At 36.8% G+C, this 23178-nt stretch overlaps 1 protein-coding gene across 5 annotated transcripts in view; it reads right to left on the minus strand.

Annotated features, from left to right (window-relative positions):
- Positions 1 to 5021: 5021 nt before the first annotated feature.
- Positions 5022 to 23178, minus strand: part of Ptprz1 (protein tyrosine phosphatase receptor type Z1) — a 173123-nt gene continuing 154966 nt past the window's right edge. For all 5 annotated transcript variants that reach the window (XM_010635346.1, XM_010635345.1, XM_033758096.1 and 2 more), the window contains 9 exons: positions 16793 to 16928; positions 15345 to 15491; positions 11950 to 12043; positions 11548 to 11621; positions 10111 to 10239; positions 9128 to 9274; positions 8484 to 8626; positions 7714 to 7849; positions 5022 to 6531 (listed from right to left, as the gene is read on the minus strand). In XM_010635346.1, the coding sequence (XP_010633648.1) occupies positions 6391 to 6531; positions 7714 to 7849; positions 8484 to 8626; positions 9128 to 9274; positions 10111 to 10239; positions 11548 to 11621; positions 11950 to 12043; positions 15345 to 15491; positions 16793 to 16928 (1147 nt within the window). In that variant the 3' untranslated portion in view covers positions 5022 to 6390. The remainder of the gene's footprint in view (positions 6532 to 7713; positions 7850 to 8483; positions 8627 to 9127; positions 9275 to 10110; positions 10240 to 11547; positions 11622 to 11949; positions 12044 to 15344; positions 15492 to 16792; positions 16929 to 23178) is intronic.

The following is a 23178-nucleotide window of genomic DNA, read 5'->3' on the forward strand; positions in this document are numbered from 1 at the left end:
GCTTCTATCATGGTCCTGAGCTCATCTATTTTTTTGTCAGTTTCTGCTCTAGAGTCTCGAATCACGACTTCCATTTTGCTCACTATCTCTATGGTTATCTGGGAAATTATTTCTGTTTTGAATTTTTCTAGAGCCTGATTGATCTGTTTTGTTACTTCCTGTGCTTTGAGTTCAGGGTGTCCTGGTGGTTCACTATCAGCCTTTTCATCCTCATTTGCCCTACTGTTTGCCATTGGTGAACTGGAAGTCTGTCCTTGTGTCTTGCTTAAGTGTTTTCTTATTTTAATTTTTGTTGTCGGACTCTCCTTGGTTTAATCTCTGGATTATCACCCAAATCTTCCTGATATGGTTGCTCCCTAGCTTCTGTGTCTCTAACTATCCACAGACATTCTCATCTTCATAACATCAGAGAAAACAGCCCATCAAATCAACAGCAATGCTTTACCCCAACTGATACAATCAACAACACGTTAAGATCAAGCACAACTTGGACACTGACCACCTGTGGTAGTCACTAGTCTATCACCCTTAAATCATTTGAATTAAATTAATCAAGAAGTCTCATTTGCCCTACTGTTTGCCATTGGTGAACTGGAAGTCTGTCCTTGTGTCTTGCTTAAGTGTTTTCTTATTTTAATTTTTGTTGTCGGACTCTCCTTGGTTTAATCTCTGGATTATCACCCAAATCTTCCTGATATGGTTGCTCCCTAGCTTCTGTGTCTCTAACTATCCACAGACATTCTCATCTTCATAACATCAGAGAAAACAGCCCATCAAATCAACAGCAATGCTTTACCCCAACTGATACAATCAACAACACGTTAAGATCAAGCACAACTTGGACACTGACCACCTGTGGTAGTCACTAGTCTATCACCCTTAAATCATTTGAATTAAATTAAAATCAAGAAGCAGTCCAGAATATGTCTGCAGTGAACAAACTTTTCAATATAGTATATTTGCCATTTAATGGCTCAGACAGAGTGAGGATGCAAGACCCCTGATCTCAGTTAGCTGATTGCTGAACCCCTGACGCTGACTGACCTCGGGCTGCAAGGCCCAGATTGAGTTCCCCATCCTTCTGAATGGTTGAAGTCTGCAATGTTCTATTACAGGTTTCCCACGCCCTTTCTTTAAAGATATTCAAAGTTGGGAACTCAGAAAAATATCCTTGATGACCACCTCTGTCTTTGCAGAGTGGGTCCAAAGACTTGCACAGTCAGGAGGTCTGAGAGTGCAGGGTGGGGGTGCCCATGCAACTACCTTCCCGAAGCTTGACTGATGGCTGCTGGGTTGGGAGCAGGCGTGGTTCTCCTTTCTGCAGTGGATGGGGGCCCGGCCTACCTCCCAGCACTTGAGCTATGGCTGTTGGGTCGGGAGCAGGCATGGTTCTTCCCGCGGTGGATCGGGGCCCGGCTTACCTCCTGGAGCTTGAGCTATATCTCTTTCTGGTTTTAAAGAGATCTTATTTTTGATGTATATTAGAGAAGTAATCTAATATATTATTAAATTTGAGGCTATCAGATAAATAATACAAAAATCCTGTAAGATTTCTATTGTATAATTGCAGTAGAACATGTATGTATTAAGGTTAGCATTGATTTTACTGATTTTATATGAAGAATCTATTGCTCTAAAGATTTCAGCAAGTATCATGTCTGAACTATGAGATTTGTAGTTTTTTAAATTTTAGATAAATAATGTATTATGTTCATGTTTAATAGTCACTCTTTTGCAAAACTGTTCTCCATGATTTGAAATTGGAGATAGGGTATGTAATATAAAGACTTTGTCAGTTGAATGAATTTAAAATGTTTTATAATATAAAAATTAAGAATAAACATATTTTTTACAAATGGTTAAATTCATTACATGGAAGAACATTTCCTACAGAGTGTTAGGAATCCAAAGACTGTTAAAGAGAATGTTTTTGTTAGAGGTAAAAATCATTCATTCACTTATTCATTCACCTAAAATGTATTGAGTTCCTTTAGTACTATTTTAGATGTGGGTACACAAGTTTAACAAAAATGAAAAATTCCTCTTCTTATAGTGCTTATATACTAATGGAGGTAAGTGAAAATGAACCAATATAAAATATAGTCTCAGAAAACAATATTCTCTAGAGGAAAATAAAGGAGGATAAAGATGATGCGGGTTTGTCAGGTTGACCTTTAGCTGATGCATACAGGATAGTTCCTTCTTTTTTTGTTTTTGTTTTTGTTTTTTGGTACTGGGGATTGAACTCGGGACCTTGAGTTTACAAGGCAGGCGGCAGAACCACTGAGCTAAATCCCCAGCCCAGTTCCTCTTTTTCTTTTTTCTTTTTAATTTTATTTTGCAGCACTGGAGAATGAAACTCAGGACCTTGCACTTGCCAGGCAGGCGCAGTGCCACTGAGAGGATAGTCCCTTTTGAAAGTCAGTGCTAAATACTTTTGAATTCTCTCCTTGGGAGAAGGGATGTTACTTTAGTCAGGCTAGGCAAAGAATGCTGCTCTGAGGAGACAATGCTTTAGCAGTGTTCTGAACCCATCAGAAGAACAAACTATAGGACCTTAATACCCTACCAGGAGGATTATTTATTATGAAATTCTTTTGGGAAGTGAAAGACTATTAAGAGATGTGGAAATGTTCATGTGATCTGCTCCCTAAAAGACACATAAGAACTAATCGGTCCTAAGGAACAATTATAAACATGATAGCAGCTTTTAATATAAAGAAGTATGTATCATAGTGCAGTAATAGGAAGAAATTAAAAGACTTTAAACAGCTAATGTCAGGAAAATGAACACAAAAACTATGACCCATCTTCAAGAGAAGGGTTTCTCTTCCTTGGCACTCTTGATGTTTTATTCTGGGCTGCCCTGCACATTGCAGAATATTTAGTATACCTCTGTCTTCAACTTAGCACTTGGCAGTAACCCTCTCTTCCCAGTTGTGATAATCAAACATGTCTTCAGACATTGCTTAATGTCCCTTGGTGTGGGGAGGTAATATTGCTCCTGGCTGAAATCACTATATAAGGTAGAATATTATGCAAATTTGATAATGATAGACTGATAAATTATGTGTAGTAAAATGCATGTTTAACAATATAAAAAATAAAAATATCTTCACAATGAAGTCACAAACATATTACAAAGTAATATGAGGTAACTAAACATATTACATTAAAATGTGTGGATAAAAGCTGTTAAGAAACTAAGGAATAAAATTTTGGTAATGGATGAACATAAATGAGACTGACCTGAATTGCTTACCTAGCTACATTATTTTTATCTGTCTCATAATTGATTATTGTCTCAACGTTAAGGGTGGGTTAAGAGATGGGGAAAGATTGCCATACTGGACAGAAACTTTAAAAAATATATATCTTAGGATATATTTATCAGAATTTATCTAGCCATGCTTAATTATCATATGTGTTCCTTGGATTATCATTTTCTCCTGGACAAAACTCTTTAAGGCAAGTCACTAGTAAATAACCTAAATGACAAAAATTCTGAGTCTCAGTAAACATTATTTCTTCATGGGACAAAGGCTAAGGGGGAGAACACACAAAATTACTATAAAACATGGGGACTAGGAGATAAAGTTAGAAGAATGATCAAAAAATATAACATTAGCCCGTGTCTCCTTGGGAGAATGAGAACTACCTTACTTTTTTTTTTTCCCCTGTAAAGAAGTACTTACCAACACTTGGGGATTTCCAGCATGCAACTATTTGGTGCATATTTCTCCATATTTCTCCATGACAACTGCTTTAAAGCAAAGCTCTAAAGAGATAGGATGGCTAATTATTTTAGCTGTATTTTAGTTAGGAGGAAAATTTCCTGAGATGGCTTGAGGAAAGTAGAGGCTCTCTGAAGTTTTGTTTCCATAGAGCAATCTTTTAAGTTGATTAGAGATTGTGAGGAACCATTCCCAGTTTCTTGGATGGTAATCCAGGATTTCCACTTCTGACAGGTTCCCAGGTGCTATGGTTTGAGTGTTTCCCCCAAGGCTTCTCGGGTTAGAAGCTTAGTCTCCAGAATGGCAATGTGAGAGGTGGTGGGATTTTGAAGAGTTGGAGTTTGGTGTGAGGTAATTAGGCCATAGAGGCTGTTGTAAGGGATTCATTAGTTCACATGGGCCTCATGTTAATTTGTGAGAGCAGTTATACAAGCGGTTTGTCCCTGTTTTTTTGCTTCTAACTGACCATGTAGTTTCATCTTCTTAACATGAACTCTCCTTACATCACCCAGCATGTGATATGGGGTTCTCACCAGAGCTGAACTAATATGGGGCTATCTGATCTTGGACCTTTAGTCTTTTGAAACTATATGCTGAACAGCCCTCTTTTTAAACTATTCAGATTCAGGGCTTCATTATAGAAAAAGAAAATAGATTAGACACTAGGTCTTGCTGATTGTCTGGGAACCACGCTTTGAGGAGCACTGGTTAAATGATACTTCTCTGCTTTTCTGCCCTGAGTCCTGAGCTAGGTAAGTGGTGGAGGGGGTCAGTCCCCTCCTTATTATACAGTAGTACTGGCTGAGGCAGGGGTGGCTTTCAGTAACAAAATGTGCTTGTTAGGGATGGGGAGGGACTTAGCTCAGTGGTGCTGCCGCCTGCCTCACAAGCACAAGGTGCTGAGTTCAATCTCCATACCACCACCATCCCCCCAAATAAATCTACTTTTTGTTAGTGATCTTGTGTCACTTGTGTCACTGCACTTAAGTTCCACATAGTCCTTTGATCCTAATAATTTGCCTTAAACAGACCTTGTAACTGCTCCACTTTGAGAGTTATGATCTCCTGCCCCTTGTCTATCTACCTGGTTTCCACTCTTGCCTCACTTGACCTTTGCTTATAATAGAATCTGGTAAATCTGCCTTCTTCTGACACCAAGCTTGGTTCTAAACCAAGAATCCCCATCATTTTTTAGTATATGGTGCCTTTAGTTTCTCTGTAACATGTTCGTAATTCTTTGTTTTAGTCTGTTTAGGGTGCTACAACAAAATATCATATACAGAGTGGTGCATAAACAACAGACTTTTATTTGTCACAGTTGTAGAAGCTGGGAAGTCCAAGATCAAGGTGGTGGCAGATTCGGTGACGGCTGTCTTCTCACTGTCATCTTGTACAGTGGAGGAAGGGACGGATCTCTCAGACCTCCTTTATATGGAGATTAATCTCATTCATAAAAGCTTTGCTCCTGATACCTAATACCCTTTCTAAGACTCCATCTCCTAATATCATCACCTGAGGGGTGAAATTTTAATGTATGAATTTGGGGGAAAAATGAATATTCTTACCGTAGCACTCCCATAAGCCAAAAGAAATACCTAATAGTTCTATTTATTAAGTAGGCAGGTCTAAATAATTTAAGAGTAGGAAAACTGTACCAGGTCAGCACTTACTGCTGTGTTGTTCTCAAAAATGTAAAATTTTGCACCACTTGGAACAATCCGTGAACCACAGCTCTACACTCCGTCCCATCCTCTGGCCTTCTCACAGGTCCATCATCCCTGGGACAAGGTCCATAGTTTTTCTGTCACACACACCTCAGCATAACATTCCACACGTAAACACAAATTTGATGGCAGTAATTATATTTATGTTTGCAACTCCTTGAATAAAAACCATTTAAACAGTGTTTGGTAAGGTGTTATTTTCATAAAAACATCTTTCAAAACAAGTGTATTTCTATTTTCCACCAAAGTTAAAATCTCATGCTTTCACAGAGTTAATCACTTAGATTACACAATACTATGTCAGAAGACTTGTAGTGTAAGATGAGATAATGAACTCTATCATTAAACTAAACAATTACACAGAACTAGAAAACCGACTCAGTAGTAAAATATAAAAATCTACAATTATAAATATAAATTTGGTCCATGGAGACACTAGAGCAGTATTTACAATAAGTATCAGATTATTCCTACTTTAGGTGAACACTGCAGTTGTAAAATGTTGAATATCACAGCGAACAAAAAGGTTTATTTACAGTCTACTATATTAAAAGTTATACTTCTAGCAAACCTGATGATTGCTACAAATTCAGCTAAAAATTTGACACTCGAAACAACATTGTTTTTTAGTTGGAAATTCCTAATGTCTATAAATTGGAAACTTCTGTTAAAATCAATATGGAAAAAATACCACCATTCCATTTTTAGAAATGCTGTAAAGTTCAATCGTTTTAGTTTAAACATAAGTGAATTACAGGAAATCTTTCAAAAAGGCACACGTTGTTAATGATGTAAATTTGGCAGCACATTCCTACATCATGAAAGTTACTGTCGGATGATGGAGAGTAGACAGATAAAAGAACTGGACTGATTTTCCTAATTTTAGAAAGGAAAACAATGCACAGATGCGTGGTCCCCTACCCTTATCTGTGTTACACTAAAGACTCTAAGCTCTCAGCTATATTTCCGTCAGGCAAAGCTGCACCATTACTGTCCAGAGAGGTGGATGGATTCTCTTCCTGCCTCGTACTGACAAGGCTGAGGACCACTTTGTAGAGAAACTGATACTGCTCCTGGAAAACAGAGAATGAGGTTATCAGCAGGCAGCTCAGTGAAGACACAAACTTGAAAAACCAAGGAGCATTTTTACAAATTCTTTAGCACTATACAAAGAAGGCATTGAGCTAAGGGCTTTGTTGTATCCAGCAGAGATATATAATCTATATTAATGTCACCTTCTCATTAAATTAGCTTTTTAATCAGCAAACATTCATTTACCTAGAAAATCATCCCACATGCGTATGCCAACTATAAGTATTATGTTCTTACTCATTTGTTTCTAGAAACAGAAGGTGATGTGATAGAGTTCTGTCAACTTTGTCACTAAGTATCTACAACCTGCTCAAACATAAATTTCTTATTCTCTTTTCTGTAGTCACTATGAAATCCACTGGTTCTGTCTGTTTATGGAGAGGTCTCAACAATGACTGTATTGTCACTGCAGTGACCCAGGCAGAGCACAGTTCTTTCACAAGATCTACTGTTTACCAAAGATTCTTCACACTCTCATCAGCCTGACTGATCTTGAGCTTTGCTTTGAGGAAAGTTGTGTGTACCCTGTTGTGTTCTCTTTACAAGGCCTTTATTTATAGACAGACAAGAAACTGAAGGCAAGCCAATGATTTCTACATCCATCTAAGTTTCTCTCTTTGGGATATTTGTACCAGTTCTCCACTACCTTTCCAGTTCCTGTTTCTACAATAATGAACCTCCAAATTATTTTAAAAGTGGAGACTGGCCAAATGTGCCATGTTTCTCCCTTGACTCCATATGCCTCTATCTCTTAGCAACTGCTCAGGAACTAGCCATTTGTTAACTTCAGAAACAGAATTTGTTTTGAAAAAACGCAAACAGTTAAGTCTTTGAGGTCTGTCTTCTGACTGTTCTCTGAGGGTAGACAGAATTTTAATTGTAGGAAAATAAGCATTTATTTTGCCAGGTAAGTCAGTTTGTTGGTACTTCTATTAAGAATGTTTTCAAAAATTACAGTAAGTCATAAAAAAGACATGGAGTAAACTTAAATTGTTTTTCTTTATCAACTTTCTAGGAGATGCGGGCTTGTAATTCAACTTGAAAACTTAATATTATCTATCAACCATGGTAATCTTTCCTGCATGGGATAAAAAGATTACTGGAACTTTTAGGAACTGAGTAGTGTAACAGTACAAAGTTTGGATCATTGCTTCATTACTTACAATGTCAGCAAAGACTCCTGGCCTCATTAAATTAATCATCTTAGCCACCTGGTAAACATCCACGGAATTTTCTTTTTCTAGTTGATGCATAAGCGTTGTCAGAGCACAGAAAGTTCCTGCTGTCACTCCTCCATGCCTTGCAACAAAGGGACAAAGACTTCATTCATATGTGTCAAGCACTCATATTTGAAATTCACAGAGCATATATCATTGAAAAATGTTCAGTAAAGGCCCTGAAAATTTTAATGATTTCTCTTTCCCTACTCTTCTTGTGGCTAGAACTCTGCTTTAACTGGAAACATTGCTAAGTGTTTGTTCATGCTGTTAGTAATGAAATTAAATGTACATAAAAAATGATTCTAGCATTTTTCTTTATAACAGAAACACAAAAAATCTAATGAATAAACAGTCTTCTTTCAGGTAAATGAAATACATATCGATTTTACTCCTTTCTCAAAAAGTCAATGGCTGAGACATTATCTCTCAGGTTAGTTCCTATAAAAAGCCTGGTGCTGAAACATTGGCTCCTTGGACAAAATTCTCTCTGCATTCCATGCCAGAGCAGATTCTTTTGACTGTGCATCTTTCTTCTGCTTGCAACAGGAGCTTCAATTGATGTGAAAAAATATTTGATGTTACTTACTTTGACAGTCAACCCTAACTAAATCATCACACTTGGCCCAAAGCACTTGGGGGCCTGAAAACAGCAGAAATATACACACACCCAGAGGACTCTTAGGCATATCAATGATGTAAAGCGCGAAACTTACTCATCATGAACAATCATTGGCCCATCCCTGTTGGCAGCCTCCTCTTTGATGATACTTATAAGTTCAAAAGTTTTACTAATGGGACTATCCGGATTTGGCCACTTGGGACACTGAAAATGCCTCACTTCAAGTACATAATCATCCTATGAGAAGAAAGAGCAAATGATGAATTTAAAATAGTCAGGTAATAAGAGCCATGGTATGCACGAGTGTGCTGCACTCCTTCATAAGTGATTTACAGCCCATCCTTCATCACAGAAGGAAGAGATGAACGCAGCAACATTTACCATGTGTAGTTTTACTCAATAGGACAACAAAATGTAGTTTCTTTTTAATTCTAAAAATAAACCTTATATGTTGGTGTATCATTTGAATGTTAACAAAGCATAAAAATACATACCAAAGTGAGTTAAGAAAAATTTGATTTCTTGTGTGGGTAGAAGTCAAGAATTTTGTGGCTTAGCGATGATTAACTGTTTAATGATTCTGTAAGATTTTGAGAATGAAATGTGGAAGGGAATATTGATTATTTGGGTAACTCAATTCATAATCATTTTTAAATCATAAAACTTCTAAGAAAGATCCTTAAATCAGCATGTGTTTAACATGTGCTTAAGATAAAAAGTTTGTCATTATGTCCATACCTGTGTAGCTTCTAAGATAAAGTCTTGAATTATAAGTTTTTCCTCATTAGATAGACATTTTTGTTCCTCAGCCATCAGAGTGACTTTAAAGCTCTCACAATTTATAGGCTCATCTTTATTTGGCCAGTAAACAAATTCATCTTCTGCCTGAGAATTAAAATCCAAAAAACAATGTAGATTTTAATAAAATATCTCATATATCATATTGTGAAATAAAGTCAAGTGGTTGGCACAAAAATTTCAACTCAAATTTTTCTTTAAATATCAAAATTTACTATTAAAATCTTCTTGATATCTTAAACTAGATTAATATGCAAAATAAAATGTTACACGTAAGAATCCAAACAATTACTTTTTTATTTTCTCCTCTTAAGTTATCAATAGCAATCGTGACATTGTTGCTTCCACAACTAACAAGTGGTTAAGAAAGATTCAACTAATTCTGAGAGCTAGTAATTTGTAGCCTCATTTAGAATTGCTAATATAACTTTATAGAAAAGAACTGAATATCAGAGTTAATATATATGCAAAGTCTAAGTAAAATATCAATTTTACTTTAAGGGGTTTCAAAGACATATAAAAAGAAGAATGAATGTGTTGGATTTTTCTGACACCAAAAAAACATCCGTCCTATACTGGCTCATTTTATTCAACTCAATGATTTAAAAAATTTTCTAGGGCATCTTTAAACTAAGAGAATATTCAAATAACTTAATTCATTTTTAAAAAATGTGTAGATAGACTCACATAGACTGACATCATTCATTTCCTTAAGCAGGGCTATTTAAGTCTTTGGTCAGTTACAGACCAAGGAGACTATGTAACCACACCAAGCCCAAAGGTAGACAAGGTCTGACTCCAGGGACCTTCATTTCTTAGTTGTAAACAAAGTGCTTTTGCTCCCTTCTATGCTGAACATCTGGCTCTTGTGCCCTGATATTTTTCCTGTGAAGTTAGAGATAAAAATGATCTAAGGAACCTACCATGTTTTGACCATCAGGAATCATAACTACCAGTTGGGCATTGTGATCCCATATCATTCTCCAGAAATCCTTGATGGTATGGAGCAGGGGGTGTTGGGTGATGATAAACTCATTGCTCTGGTAATAACCCTATGAAACCAAAGAGAAAATTTTTAAAAAGCTCTTGAATATGACTTCCTTAAACCAAAGTAGCGTTTCCAATGTAGATTGCTCATATAAATGATAATATGATGGTTTTAACCAATGTTTGCTCAGTACTTCTCATATGCTAAGGACAGATTGTGCTTTTCCTCTTCAGGAATTTATTTTTTACTATAGTACTGTGGGATAGGAACTGTAATCTTTATTTTAGAAGTGATTAAATAATGGCATAACAAGTTAAGCGTTGTGACCGAGTTTCTCTGAAGAAATGTTGTGTTCAAGTTTACCTATCATCTCTAGGAGGAGACATTCCAAAATGGCTTGTGGAAAGTGTTTCCTACACTAGATAGAATGGGGATATACAGCAGTTTATAATTCTCACTTTCACAAGACCCATTGTCACAATGCCAAGCTGTACACCTATTCACAATAGGATGCTTTGGTGTCTAGACTCCTGGCTGCCTCTACAAGACAAGAATTGAAAAAGTTTCTCCAAGACTTTGCTGCAGAAACCTGGAATCTGGTACCAGAAATTAATCATGATTTCTATGATGTTACTTACTGAAATCAGGACTCACTTAGCTCCTACTCCGGGGTCTTTTAGACCCCATTCCTATTTTCCATGGGCTCATTGGAACAGAGGCGTGTATTTCATGCCACTACCATATGTCTCCTTGTTTCATGCACGGATATCCCTCAATATATTTCCTTGCTGGGTAAAGAGAACAGAGGTTTTGGAGTGGAAAAGGACCCTTTCATCTGAAGCCAGCCTCTGTGACTGATTGTCCTGAAACAGTAAGTTCACACAACAGACACTGAAGTACTCATGTCTCTTACAGAGAGCCAAAGTGCAGAAACAACTATTTTACCTTTAGAGATCCTGATCCCCAGTGAGGCTACCCTGTAAGGTGAGAAGTGTGCTGCAGATCTGGAGTGGTAATTTCAGTGAAGCTGGGATTTGCTGAGGCTGCTGTATTATGAGTCTGCCAGATCTCTGCCTTGGTGAATGAAATGGAGCCTTTTAGATTGTCTTTTTCAGACCTACTGGTGAGTATGGATGGGCTCCTCCTTTGTTGTTTTGTTTGAAGTTTCTTCAGTCTCAGCACAGAGAAACATTGAGGAATTCTGCCATTCTGCTTGCTGCTGTGGGGTGTGGGCCTACAGCCAACACTGGGCTTATGTTTCTTGGTAGTACAGCCCATGCCTTTCATGGTGCTGCTGCTGGCTGCCTACTCTGGTTTTGTTTCCTGTATCACAAGCTAGCAGGCAGTCTCCCCAGTGATGGCTCTGACTTACCATGATATAGGAGGCATTGATGTAGTCAGTGCCCTCTCCAGTCAGGGAGGAAATGCCAACCCTTGATCTTTCCACTGGAACACAGAGCATTCATTGTAAACAGCCACTCTCATAGCACGGGACCATGCTTCCTCAGCACCCAAATACAAGGTACAGTCGCATTTCCCAAACTGAGTGTCTTTGATTTTTAAGCTAATCGTTAAAATACATTTTGTATTATCAGATAAGACTTTAAGCACTTATGAGTTTTTCTAATAGTTTCATATTAGGCCTAATTAGAGCAATAGACATAAAATATAATAATTGCATATACCATTTGTCCCAAGGTATAGAAATAATACGAAATTACATATAAGGCCTTTATCATAAAAAGTTGCTTTTTTAAGGTTCCGTATAACTTACCAGGAATGATGGAAGAAGTTCTATTCTTTTCCCTGTTGCATTGCTTTAAGGCTGTAGAATAGTCACTCTGCTGTATGTTAGATTGACTCAGAAGCTAAGCAAGGGAGACAAGAAAAAATACGTTATTTAATTTAAGTCACTGAAATATTGCAACATGCAGGTACACCCACACCTAAGATAAGGTAATTCATGCAAACATATTTGACTTGTTTTCCAAAGATTCTGTGAATTAACTTTGTTTTAATCAACACTCTGAGACACCTGTGGTCATTACCACGAGAGTTGAAAGAATGAGAAAACTTTCACCAATGAGAAGACTTTCCTTGCTCTCCTCTGTGGACTGTGCCCGCCTCTCCTCTCTACTGAAATCTCCCACTATACTTAGGGTGAAAATGATAGTATGTGTGGATATGTGCCCAAGCATATATGTATATAGTTACAATTTTATTAATTCCTTCTTTACTTAGTATTCACTACATGAATGATTTACATTTTCCTTATCTGTTCTACATCAAGTGACTGGGTTATTATCAATGTTTTGCTCTTTCCAGCTTTACAGTACTAATTCATCTTTCCTGTTTCTTCATGCACTTGTGAGAGTTTCTATATAGTGTTAGAAGTCAACAATATTTTACTTTTGATAGTCTAAGTGAAAAATGGCACACAATGATTTTGATTTGTTGTCCCTTCATTACTGTGAGACTGTAAATTTTTGTGCTCATTAGTCATTTATATTTCTTCTTTGATAACTGGCTATAGCATTTTGACTTCATTGTTCTTTATTAATTTGTAGGAGTTTTATGTCTTTAATGTAAATATTTAGTATGTTAAAATTATATCTTTGTTCTCTTTAATCAGATATTTACATCCATTTTGAAATTTTTCTTTAAAAGTTCCACAAAATATGTTTTTATTGAAGAAGTCCTTCTGTAACTTAAAGTCATCAAAAGATACTTTCTAATAATAATAAATTAGGAAGCATTGCTTTTACCTTTATGTATTTAGTCCATCTACAATGTATTTCAGTGTTTGAAGTGTGGTAGAGATCTAATTTATCTTTTTCCCCCATATAGGAATTTTCCTGGTGTCATCAACTGGGTACTCTGAACTTCCTTCACTGATTTATAATGTTATCTCTATCACAGAACAGATTTTCTCACATATGGTTTCCTCTGTTTGATTTGTCAGTTTTTCAATATTAAATCACAGAACAATCTTTCATATACAGTCCAACAGAACCCTTTTTCTTATTCTCTTTTTGCAATATAGATGGAATGTTTTTGGTTCCATGTTAAGTTAAAATCTGTTCTTCATTTTCCATGGTAATTCCTGCTGGAAACTTGATGGATATAACATTGACTGTTATAATCAATATAAGGAGAATCAATACCTTAGCAACATTTCCATCTTTTAGTATTTTACCTGAGATACCCCACACCTGGTACCTCTAGAAATATAAGCCACAATAAACTTCCTTTCTTTATTAGGGAGTCTGCCTCAGATATTTCATGATAGTAACAAAAAGCCAACTAAAATTACCTGGACAAAAAGTACATCACAATTAGGTTGGTTTAGAAGTAATCTTAACATTTTCTGCTCCATCACAACCCCCAAGCCTGCATCTCCTTTTCCTAATTCTCAGTCATTGTGAATGATATCACCACTTCCCAGTTACCCAAGCCAGGATCTGGGCAGTCATGCTTTTTCCTTTTCCCTCCGCACTGCAGTGATCCAAATTAATTATCAAGCTCCATGCTAACCTTCTAAGTGTATCCCACACAACTCTTTCTTAAATTGCACCCTTCTCTGTACTCCTACAGAATCCTGTCTTACTTTTAGAATGTTGTTTTCCAACTGCTTTGTGGCTTTTTTCCTTACCTATATTTCCCATTAGATTGTGAGTGCCATAAGAGTAGGAGCTGGGTGTGTTCTCTTTTAAAATCCTGTTTATATTCTAGTATCAACCACAGAAGCCCAGCATCTTACAGTTGCCTGATAAATATTTGTCAAATAAATAGACCTGCGATTTGATTCAAGGAAACTTGAATGCCTATTGTTTATAGGCCAATAAGCATACATTTCTATGTTTCCCCATTTGTGTAGTAAATAGGAGGATCAAATATTTGTCTTTTAAATTGGATACTGATCAATGTTTACATTGCAATCCTAGATTATTGAGCGTAATCCAATCAACTCTTTTATGCAATTGTGTAGGAGGCAAATCATATTTAAATGAGAATTATGTTGAAAATAGGTGTTAAAATATTAAAATTGGGTCATTTTGCAGAGATGAAAAGTGACCCTAATGACCTAATTTTAAGGTTTCACAGTTCTTTGTTATCCCTTTCTTGAACTGGCGTGGCATGCTTTTCTTTTCCTACAGCATTTCTTCATGACTTAGATAGGCCTGACTGAGGGCAACATTTGTATTCCTGACAATTTCTAAGTTTAGCATTTACCCCATCTTTCTTTTACACTTCTAATAGCAGAAAAAGCAGGGATGAGAGAAAGGGCGTTACACTGTGGAGAATTCATAGTGGCTAACAACTTCTCTGTGGTAGGCTGGGGAAAAAAATGAGGGAAAAAAATGGAATCTCAATGTTGTTAACTCTCCTGGGCTTGTCCAGGGTCTTCAAATTTCTTCCTACATCTTTTTTTTAGTAATTGGCTCTGTTTTTCTGGGAATCCTGAGAAATCAGAAGATAGCACAGGAATCACATGGAGTAAAACAATAGCCTCTGCGCCTACAGAAGGATATGATTTTGTAAATCCTCTGATCCTAAGCACAGGTCAGCTAACAAGTACTGTCTGAATTCTTTGCTTACTAATTTTTGAACGCCAGAAAGCTAGTGCATTGGGAGGTATGGTACCAAACAAAATCCGCTTCCTTCTTGTGTTTGCTGCCTTGAGAGAGGTGAGTGGGAGAGACTGGGGTGGAAGAAGCTATTGTTCTGGGGTGGCCTACTGTAGTCCAAGGATTTCAAGTGAAACACAGACTTTTCTGAAGAGTGGTGGGAACAGCCTGAGCCACAGTACTCCTGCTTAAGTGGTCTGTTAGTTTTCAAAGCAAAAAGAACACTTATGTGGTTTGTATTGAGTTCTGTCTGTTCATTCTGTTATGCTCTGTGTCCTCCTTTCCTGACCCAAGTTTGTATTAATAAAAGTTACTCTAAGGTTTCTGAGAACTTTTCCTCTTGCTCCTCAGAATTAAGTTTCTCCTTGAAACTTATTGCGGGGCACTGTAACCTCTTGTAAAGAGTAAGGATGGTTCAAATACAAAGCCAGTGTACCAAAAATGTTCTCAAACTATCCACATAGCCTTGTCAAGTCAAGTGAAAAGATGCAAGGACATTAAATTCTGTGGTCATATTCAAGAGACATCCAAGAAAACTCACCTGGAATTGTTTCTCTAGTTTTGTTTTGCCTGTTGGTCCTGGAATAAGGAGTGCATTAACATAGGCATGAATATGACTGTCTGGTACCTCTGTTTCTTTACTGAGTATGGCCTCAACCAGGGTATCATGGATAAAGACATACTGCTCCTGGAAAAATAATGATAAAGTACTTCAAATTTTGTTACATAGGTGCCAAAGTATTACCTCCCACTGACAGACAAAGAGAGTTTAACAAAATGGTGGAAGAGAGAATCTACATCAGATTACTGACCAGGCCTGTTCAGAAGTCAGACAAAGGCAGGAGGTGGCAGAGAAACAGGCTCTTTCATATCACATCTCAATTTATTGTACACACACATATGTGAGTGGGAGGCAAAGCAATACCTTCTTTGCCTCTCCTTAAAACCTGTCACTTTTGTATTTCCCGTAGTATTTACCTGAGTTTTGTACTTCTGGTAGACCTCCTTCTTGTAACTCTAATTTTCTTTGTAGCTATCATAGATAATTTATTTTAATTTTCTCTACAGTTTTTAATAGTCCTTTTGCATTTCATGTGTGGGAACTCTCACCAGAAAGGCATTTTTTTTTTTTATGGATGCTTGATTTCTTTCTTGAAGCCCAATCAAATACATGCTTCTGATTGTTTTCAACCTGGTATCCACAGATTTCAATTCAAATTAATTTTATTTAGAAATAGTGAAAATAAAATAGATGCTCAGAATCTATCCTGTGTTACTTAAGATCAAATTATGTAGCTATGAGTGTAATTCATGCTTTTTCTTTTAAAAAATGAATATTTGTTGGCTATGTGTTTTAAGCAATGAGGTTTTTGCTATCAGGGTTGGTTCCACTGACTCTTTTTCTGGATCCTCTTCAGTACTACTATCATTTTAAAGATATTCCCCAATTGGTTACAGAACAGACAAAATTTAGTTGGCCCATCCATGCATATCTGCAGCTACCTGGATATGGTGCCATGGGCTGAGTTCCCTCAAAAAGATATGGTGAAGCCCTAACTCTTCAGTATCTTGGAATGCGATGTTGTTTGCAAACAGGATCATTACAGATGTAATTAGTTAAGAGGAGGTCAACTGACCTACGGTGGCGGCTGATATCCTTCTAGGAAGAAGGAAACCTGGACATTAGGGGAGATACCATGTGAAGACAGGGATACAAGTCATACTGCCACATGCTAAGGAATGCCTAGGGCCACCGGAACCTAAAGAGGCAGAAAGGAACCTTCCTTACAAGCTCCTAAAGGAGCAGAGCCCTACTAACACCTAATTTTCAGACTTCTATAATCTAGTACTATGAGACCCTCAAGTCCCACTGTTTTAAGGCAGCATGTTTGTTGTACAGTAGTGCATTATATCAGGGTAAGGAGGCTAAGACACCTAATTTAAGCGACATCTCCATAGATGAATAAAGATATCTTTTTAAGACTATACCTCAGTTTGCACCAAATAATTTCTTTGTGAGCGAATGTGTTTTAAGAAGCCAAATACGTTGACCGTTCCTTCGTGCTGAATTTGTTGCAACATACTGTCTAGCACGATATATGTTCCTGTTCTTCCAACACCAGCACTGAACAGAGAAAGAAACAGTTCAATGTCAAGCATAAGATAAATCTGAAAATAGGCCATCACTGGCTGTGAAGTTGATTAGAATAATTTCCTTGCCTAAGCAAATGAACCACATAATAAATTTAACAATAAAAATTATGAATAGTTTAGTATATTTTAACCAAGATTAAAAATTTCCATTGATTTTTTTTTTTTTTTTTTTTTTTTTTTTTTTTTGCCAGGGGTCAAGCTGCTAAATAACCAATTCTTGGGGATGATTTTAAACAATTTTTTCAACAGTTATATTTATCACTCATTCCATATTATGCAATGAAAATATTAGGTATCAGAGCATAGCAAATAGACTTTTAATCTGAGAAGCGTTAGCTTCAGCAAATTCTGAAAAGAAAAGGTCCTTGGGTCTGTATTGCCAGGTGGTGGACGTGTTTGTAAAGGTTTCCACATTTAAAAGGAAAAAGAATTTGTTAGAGCTTTCAGCTGGAAATATCATTTCAGTGACATCGTGAGGAATAAAGCATAACTTCAGTCATTTCTAAAGGGCCATTATCTATCAACTTCTTCAAAGCCTCTATCACAGGGACAGAATTCATAGACAGATTCTTTTCAAATGTTCTGAGAAGTAGGAAGTGCGAGAGTGGAAAATTAGCACCTCCTCTGCACAATAGCCTGGTCCTTCTCCATTTGCTAAGAAACAATCCCTGACCTTCAGAGCTATTTTCTTGCATCTTCTGGTTTCCTTCAATTTATCATCAGGCTAACAGATTAGAAACTCAAGTGGAGCCTCTCAAATTTTATCTGAGAATAACTCCAAGGTAGGTAATTAGAATGTGTCAGATAAGCCGTATGTCAAAAGAAAACACTTGTTTCTGTAAAAACACAGACATTGCTTTGACAAAAATACTGCATGAAGAAATAAATTTGATTTTTGTGGTCATAAAGCTTGGTCCATGGCCATCACTCATTGATATTAAATGTTATTATTTTAACTGAAAAAGTATTAGACTAAATGTTCACCATAGACTTTCCTACCTTAGTGATATTGCTACTGCTATTTGTCACAATCTTGGAAATTAACATTCTTGAGAAACAATGAATTGATAATATGTTCAATGTGATATATTAGAAAAGACTCAAGGAAAATGAGAAAAGGATCTTGGTCTTAAGCTAATGCTTAAGAAGCTAACGCTTCTCAGACAAATTTGGGTTATTTCCCAAACTCCTCACAGTGTGTGCTTCAGTTTCTCTAATGCAAATTCAGCGTAATAACTGTACAACAGGCTAACTCTTAAGACTAGCAGCTCCATCTCAAACATTGTTATCCCATGGTGTTATATGCTGTAATAGATATTTAACAACAAAGATACTGTTCTACCTGATTCAGACAGCTAAAAAGTTGAAGACCATTTTTTCCCCATTAAATTTATGGGTACATTTTACGTATACAGGATGGCATTCATTATTGGGATTTTATACCTTTACATGATATATCTTGGTTCTTATTTTTTTCCCATTCACCTCCCCTCTTCCCTTCAACCGCTCCCTATTTACAAAAAACTTTGTTTCCATTTTTTTCTTTTCTCATTTTTATTCCTTTCCCTTCTTTCCTTTCTATTCCTCCCACTTCCTCTTCCTCTTTGGAGCTTTTCTTCCTATTGCACATTATCTATTATACATTTTAATCCTTATTTATACTCTCAGTTTCTAACTATTCAGTATCTACACGTGTCCTACTTATTTCACTTAAGAGTATGGCCTCAATATGCACCCATTTAGTTATACATGTTTCTAGTTTCTCATTCTTTATGTCTGAGTAGTACTCCATTTTATTTTTAAAAATCCTTATCCAGTCTCCAGTTGATGGGCAATTTGTTGATTTCTTGATAGCAGCCATCCTTTCTGGAATAAGGTGAAATCTCAGCATTGTTTTCATTTGTATCTCTTGAATGACCTGTGATGTTGAACATTTTTTCATATGTTTATTCCTGTTTTTACTTCTTTGTCTGAGACATGTCTGTTCATTTCAGATGCACACTTTTGGAATGGATCTTTAAATTTGGGAGGTCTGATTTTTTTTAAGTTCTTTATATATTCTAGATAGTAGACCTTTGTCTGGGGAATAGCTGGTGATTGTTTTCCCACACTGCGGGTTGTCTCTTCATTCTGTTGGTGGTTTCTCTTACCGTGCAGAAGCTTTTTAATAAGATGAGATCCCACTTGTTGATTTTTTGTGCTAGTTCACAGGCAACTGAGGTTTTCTTGTTCATGAAATCTTTTTCTACACCTATGCCTTCAAGAGTTCTGCCTAACCCCTCTTCTAGCTAGTATAGAGTTTCAGTTTTAATATTTAGATATTTGATACATTTTGATTTTGGTTTAGTGCATGGTGAGAGATATAGGTCTAGTTTTAATCTTTGTCAAGTTGAAACCCAATTTTTTCCAGCACCATTTATTAAAGAGGCTATCTTTCCTCCAGTGAGGGTGTTTGGCTCCTTTGTCAAAGATGAGGTGGCCGAGTATGTCTGGAGTTGTTTCTGAATCTTCTAATCTGTTCCATTGATCTTGGATCTGTTTACCAGTACCATGCTATTTTTAGCACAGTGGCTTTGTAGTATAGTTTCAATTTGGGAATAGTGATACCCCCTTCCATGTCTTTATTGCCTAGAATTGCTTTTGCTATTCTAGGTCTCTTCTTCTTTGAAATGAACTTTTGGATTGTTTTATCAAGGTCTATAATGTATGCTGCTGGGATTTCAATTGGGATTACATTGAATCCATATAGCATTTATGGAAGTATGGCCATTTTCATTATATTGGTTCTTCCTACCCAGGAGCAAGGGATGTTGTTCCACTTTTTGATATCCTCTTCAATCTCCTTTTTCAGAATGCTGTAGTTTTCAGAGTACAGGTCTTTGATTTCTTTCATTAGGTTGATTCATAGGCATTTCTATTTTTTGGATGCCATTGTGGAAGGAGTTGTTTCTCCAGTTTCTCTCTCAGTGAGTTTATTTCTGTGTACAGGAAAGCTATTGATTTTTGTATGTTGACCTTGTATCCAGCTACTCTACTAAATTTGGTTATTAAGTCTAGAAGACTTTTGGTGGAATTTTTGGGGTCTTCTATATAGACTACCATTTCATGTGCAAACAATGATAATTTAACTTCTTCCTTTCCCATCTTTATTCCTTTTATTTCTTTCTCTTGTCTAATTGCTGTGGCTAATGTTTCCACAACTATATTGAATAGGAGTGATGATAGTGGACATCCTTGTCTTGTTCCTGATTTTAGCATGAAGGATTTCAGTTTTTGACCATTTAGCATGATGTTGGCCGTTGGTTTTTCATAAATGGCTTTTATCAGATTGAGGTAGAGACTCTATGCCAATTTGTAGGATTTTTATCATGTTTGCATGTTGGATTTTGTTAACAGCTTTTTCTGTGTCTACTGAGATGATCATACAGTTTTTGTCCTTGGCTGTTAATATAGTGTATTACATTAATTGATTTGCATATGTTGAACCATCCCTGTGTCCCTGGGATAAATCCCACTTGGTCATGGTGTATGATTTTCTTGATGATCTTCTGCATTCTATTTGCCAGTATCTTAAGGATTTTTGCATCCATGTTCATTAGTGAGATTGGCCTGTAGTTCTCTTTTTTGGTTGGGTCTTTCTCTGCTTTTGGGTTCAAGGTGATGCTTGCTTCCAGGGATGAATTTGGGAGTATTGCTTCCCTTTCATTTTCACTAAAGAGTCTAAACAGTAGTGGCAGCAGTTCTTCTTTGAAGACCATTTGCCATGACTTGTGTTTAGATATCCCCCAGTCCTCATGCAGATGAGGTTGGGCTTTCTTTTCAGAGGTGGCTGAATCTGGAATGTATGATGCAGGGATTAAGGGCATGTGATTACTAAACCACTACATGTGAGTGATTGGTTTTGCCACTATCCTAATCCTAGTAGTCTGGATGGAATAAACCAGGCAGAAAGACTGTTAAATTCTCTTTTTGCTTCTGTTGCCTTCCACTGCCATGAACTCTTACCCCTCGGCCACTCTGCTTTGGAGCCAGCTGATTATGGACTGAAACCTCTACAAACTGTGAGCCAAATAAACCTTTTCTCCTTTAACTTCGAGTGCCAGGTATTTTGTCATAGTAACGAGCAAAAAGTAACTAAACACATCATTCCAACAAACAGAATAATAAATATAAATATTTGGTGCTCTGAAATATTCAGCAATCAGATTGTGTTGAGCACGCTCATGTCCTAGTGGTCAATACTTAAAAAAATGGACATGTAATTTCATCTTCCTCATTTCACTAATTCATTCCCATTTTGGAAAAAATTTGTTCCACTGATTTCCTTTCATAAGCAATTCTGTGGGTTTGGAAGCACATCTCTGAGACTTACCTGCAGTGGACTACGACAGGCCCCACTGCATGGCGCTTGGCATGGGCCGCCTTTCTCACGAAGGTCAGCACTGGCAGGGAATATTCAGGGACTCCCATGTCTGGCCACTGAGTGTAGTGATACTGTGTGACCACTCGCCCGCTGGGCCTTCCTTTCTGGGAGCCCTGGAAAAGTTCAGACAGCTAGTAACAGTAGCATACACACAGCGTTCTTAAACATAAGTTCAAGATTCAGTTTGAAGTTGAAAGTATATAATGAAGCAAAAAGAAAAGTATACTGCCATTCGTGATGGTCAGTTTTATACCCTCCTGGCTAGGCTATAGTTTTCTGCTGGTTGGTGGAACATTAGTCACAACAGGTGTTGCCGTGAAGCTATTTTTGTAGATGTAATTAACATTTAAATTAGAAGACTTAGAGTAAAGCAGATTACTCTCCCTATGGTAGGTGAGGCCAACCAATTAGTTGAGGCCTTAAGAACAAAGACAGATTTCCTGAAAAAGAAGGAATTCTTATATAGATTGTAATGCAGAAACTTGCTTAAATATTCAGCCTGCTGCCTTGATGAATTTGAACTCTGCATTGAAATATCAACTCTTAACTGAATTTCCAGGATGCCACATATGAAATCTGTCCTTCAGACTTGCTAATCCCCAGAAATCTATTAGTCTGTATTTAGAAAACACTATCTGTCCCATCCGTCCATCTGTCTTTCTATGCATCTATGTATCTATCTATCTGGCCATCCATCTATATCCAATCATCATCGTGTTGTTGTTTCTGTTCTTCCTATTATTTTTGTTTCTCTTGAGAATCTGAGGTAATACATTATTTTTGGGGTATTTTTTTACTTCACGTATTTCAATCTTCATGCTTTTTAGCTGGATGCTGGGATTACATGAGGGTTCCCATGTGAAGTGGCCACACTCAGCAGAAATTTTTGTTCACACCTGCACCGTGAGCAGTCTGGCCCCAAACCCACAGCTGACAGACATTTGGAAGACACATGATTGTATGCTGCCTTGGTTATGCCAGCCATGCATTTACAAAGGGACAGAATGCATTAAAGGACATCACTGGTTTTACTTCTTAAAAAGAAATCATTTTTAATTGCTAAAAGTTATATAGATTTCCAGTGGATAACATAAACATGTTTTGAACCATATATATTATACATTGTGGAAATCAAACATTAACCTGAATATTATCTCACATTTTTTTGTTGAGAATACTTTATTCTTAGTAATGTTTAAGTGTATAGTACATTGTTGTTAACTATAGTCACCATGTTACACAGTCGATCTCTTGTGTAATAGAAACTTTCTGGCTAAACGGAATTATGTATCCTTTGACCAGCATCACACAGCTTTCTTCACTTTCAAGCCCTGATAACCCCCATTGTACTGTTTCTGAGTTTGACTTCCTTGTTCTCAAGTAAAGTAAGATAATACATTATTTGTCTTTTTGTGCTTGGCTTATGTTAGTTAATATAATGTTCTCTGGGTTCATCCAAGTAATCACAAATGACAGGATTTTATTCTCTTTTAAAACTGAAAAGTATTGCACTCCATAATACACGTGCACACACACACACACACACACACACACACAGTGGTGCCTCACTTCATGACACTTTTATTTGCAAACAATATGGTTTGTCACAATTTTGTTTTTTGTTTGCAAACTCTTCATTGGGTGACAAAGAGGACTGTGGCCATCTTTCCCATATAGATACAAACCTGGCCATCTTTCCAAAATTGTAGAACACATTAAGTCTGTGAACCAAGGCATACATGTATATATGTCTTTATCTATTCATCTACTAATGGGATATGTCCGTTACTTGTTGACC

This window comes from Fukomys damarensis, unplaced genomic scaffold (assembly GCF_012274545.1).
Source record: "Fukomys damarensis isolate Sample0158 unplaced genomic scaffold, DMR_v1.0_HiC HiC_scaffold_4, whole genome shotgun sequence".
Taxonomy (NCBI): domain Eukaryota; kingdom Metazoa; phylum Chordata; class Mammalia; order Rodentia; family Bathyergidae; genus Fukomys; species Fukomys damarensis.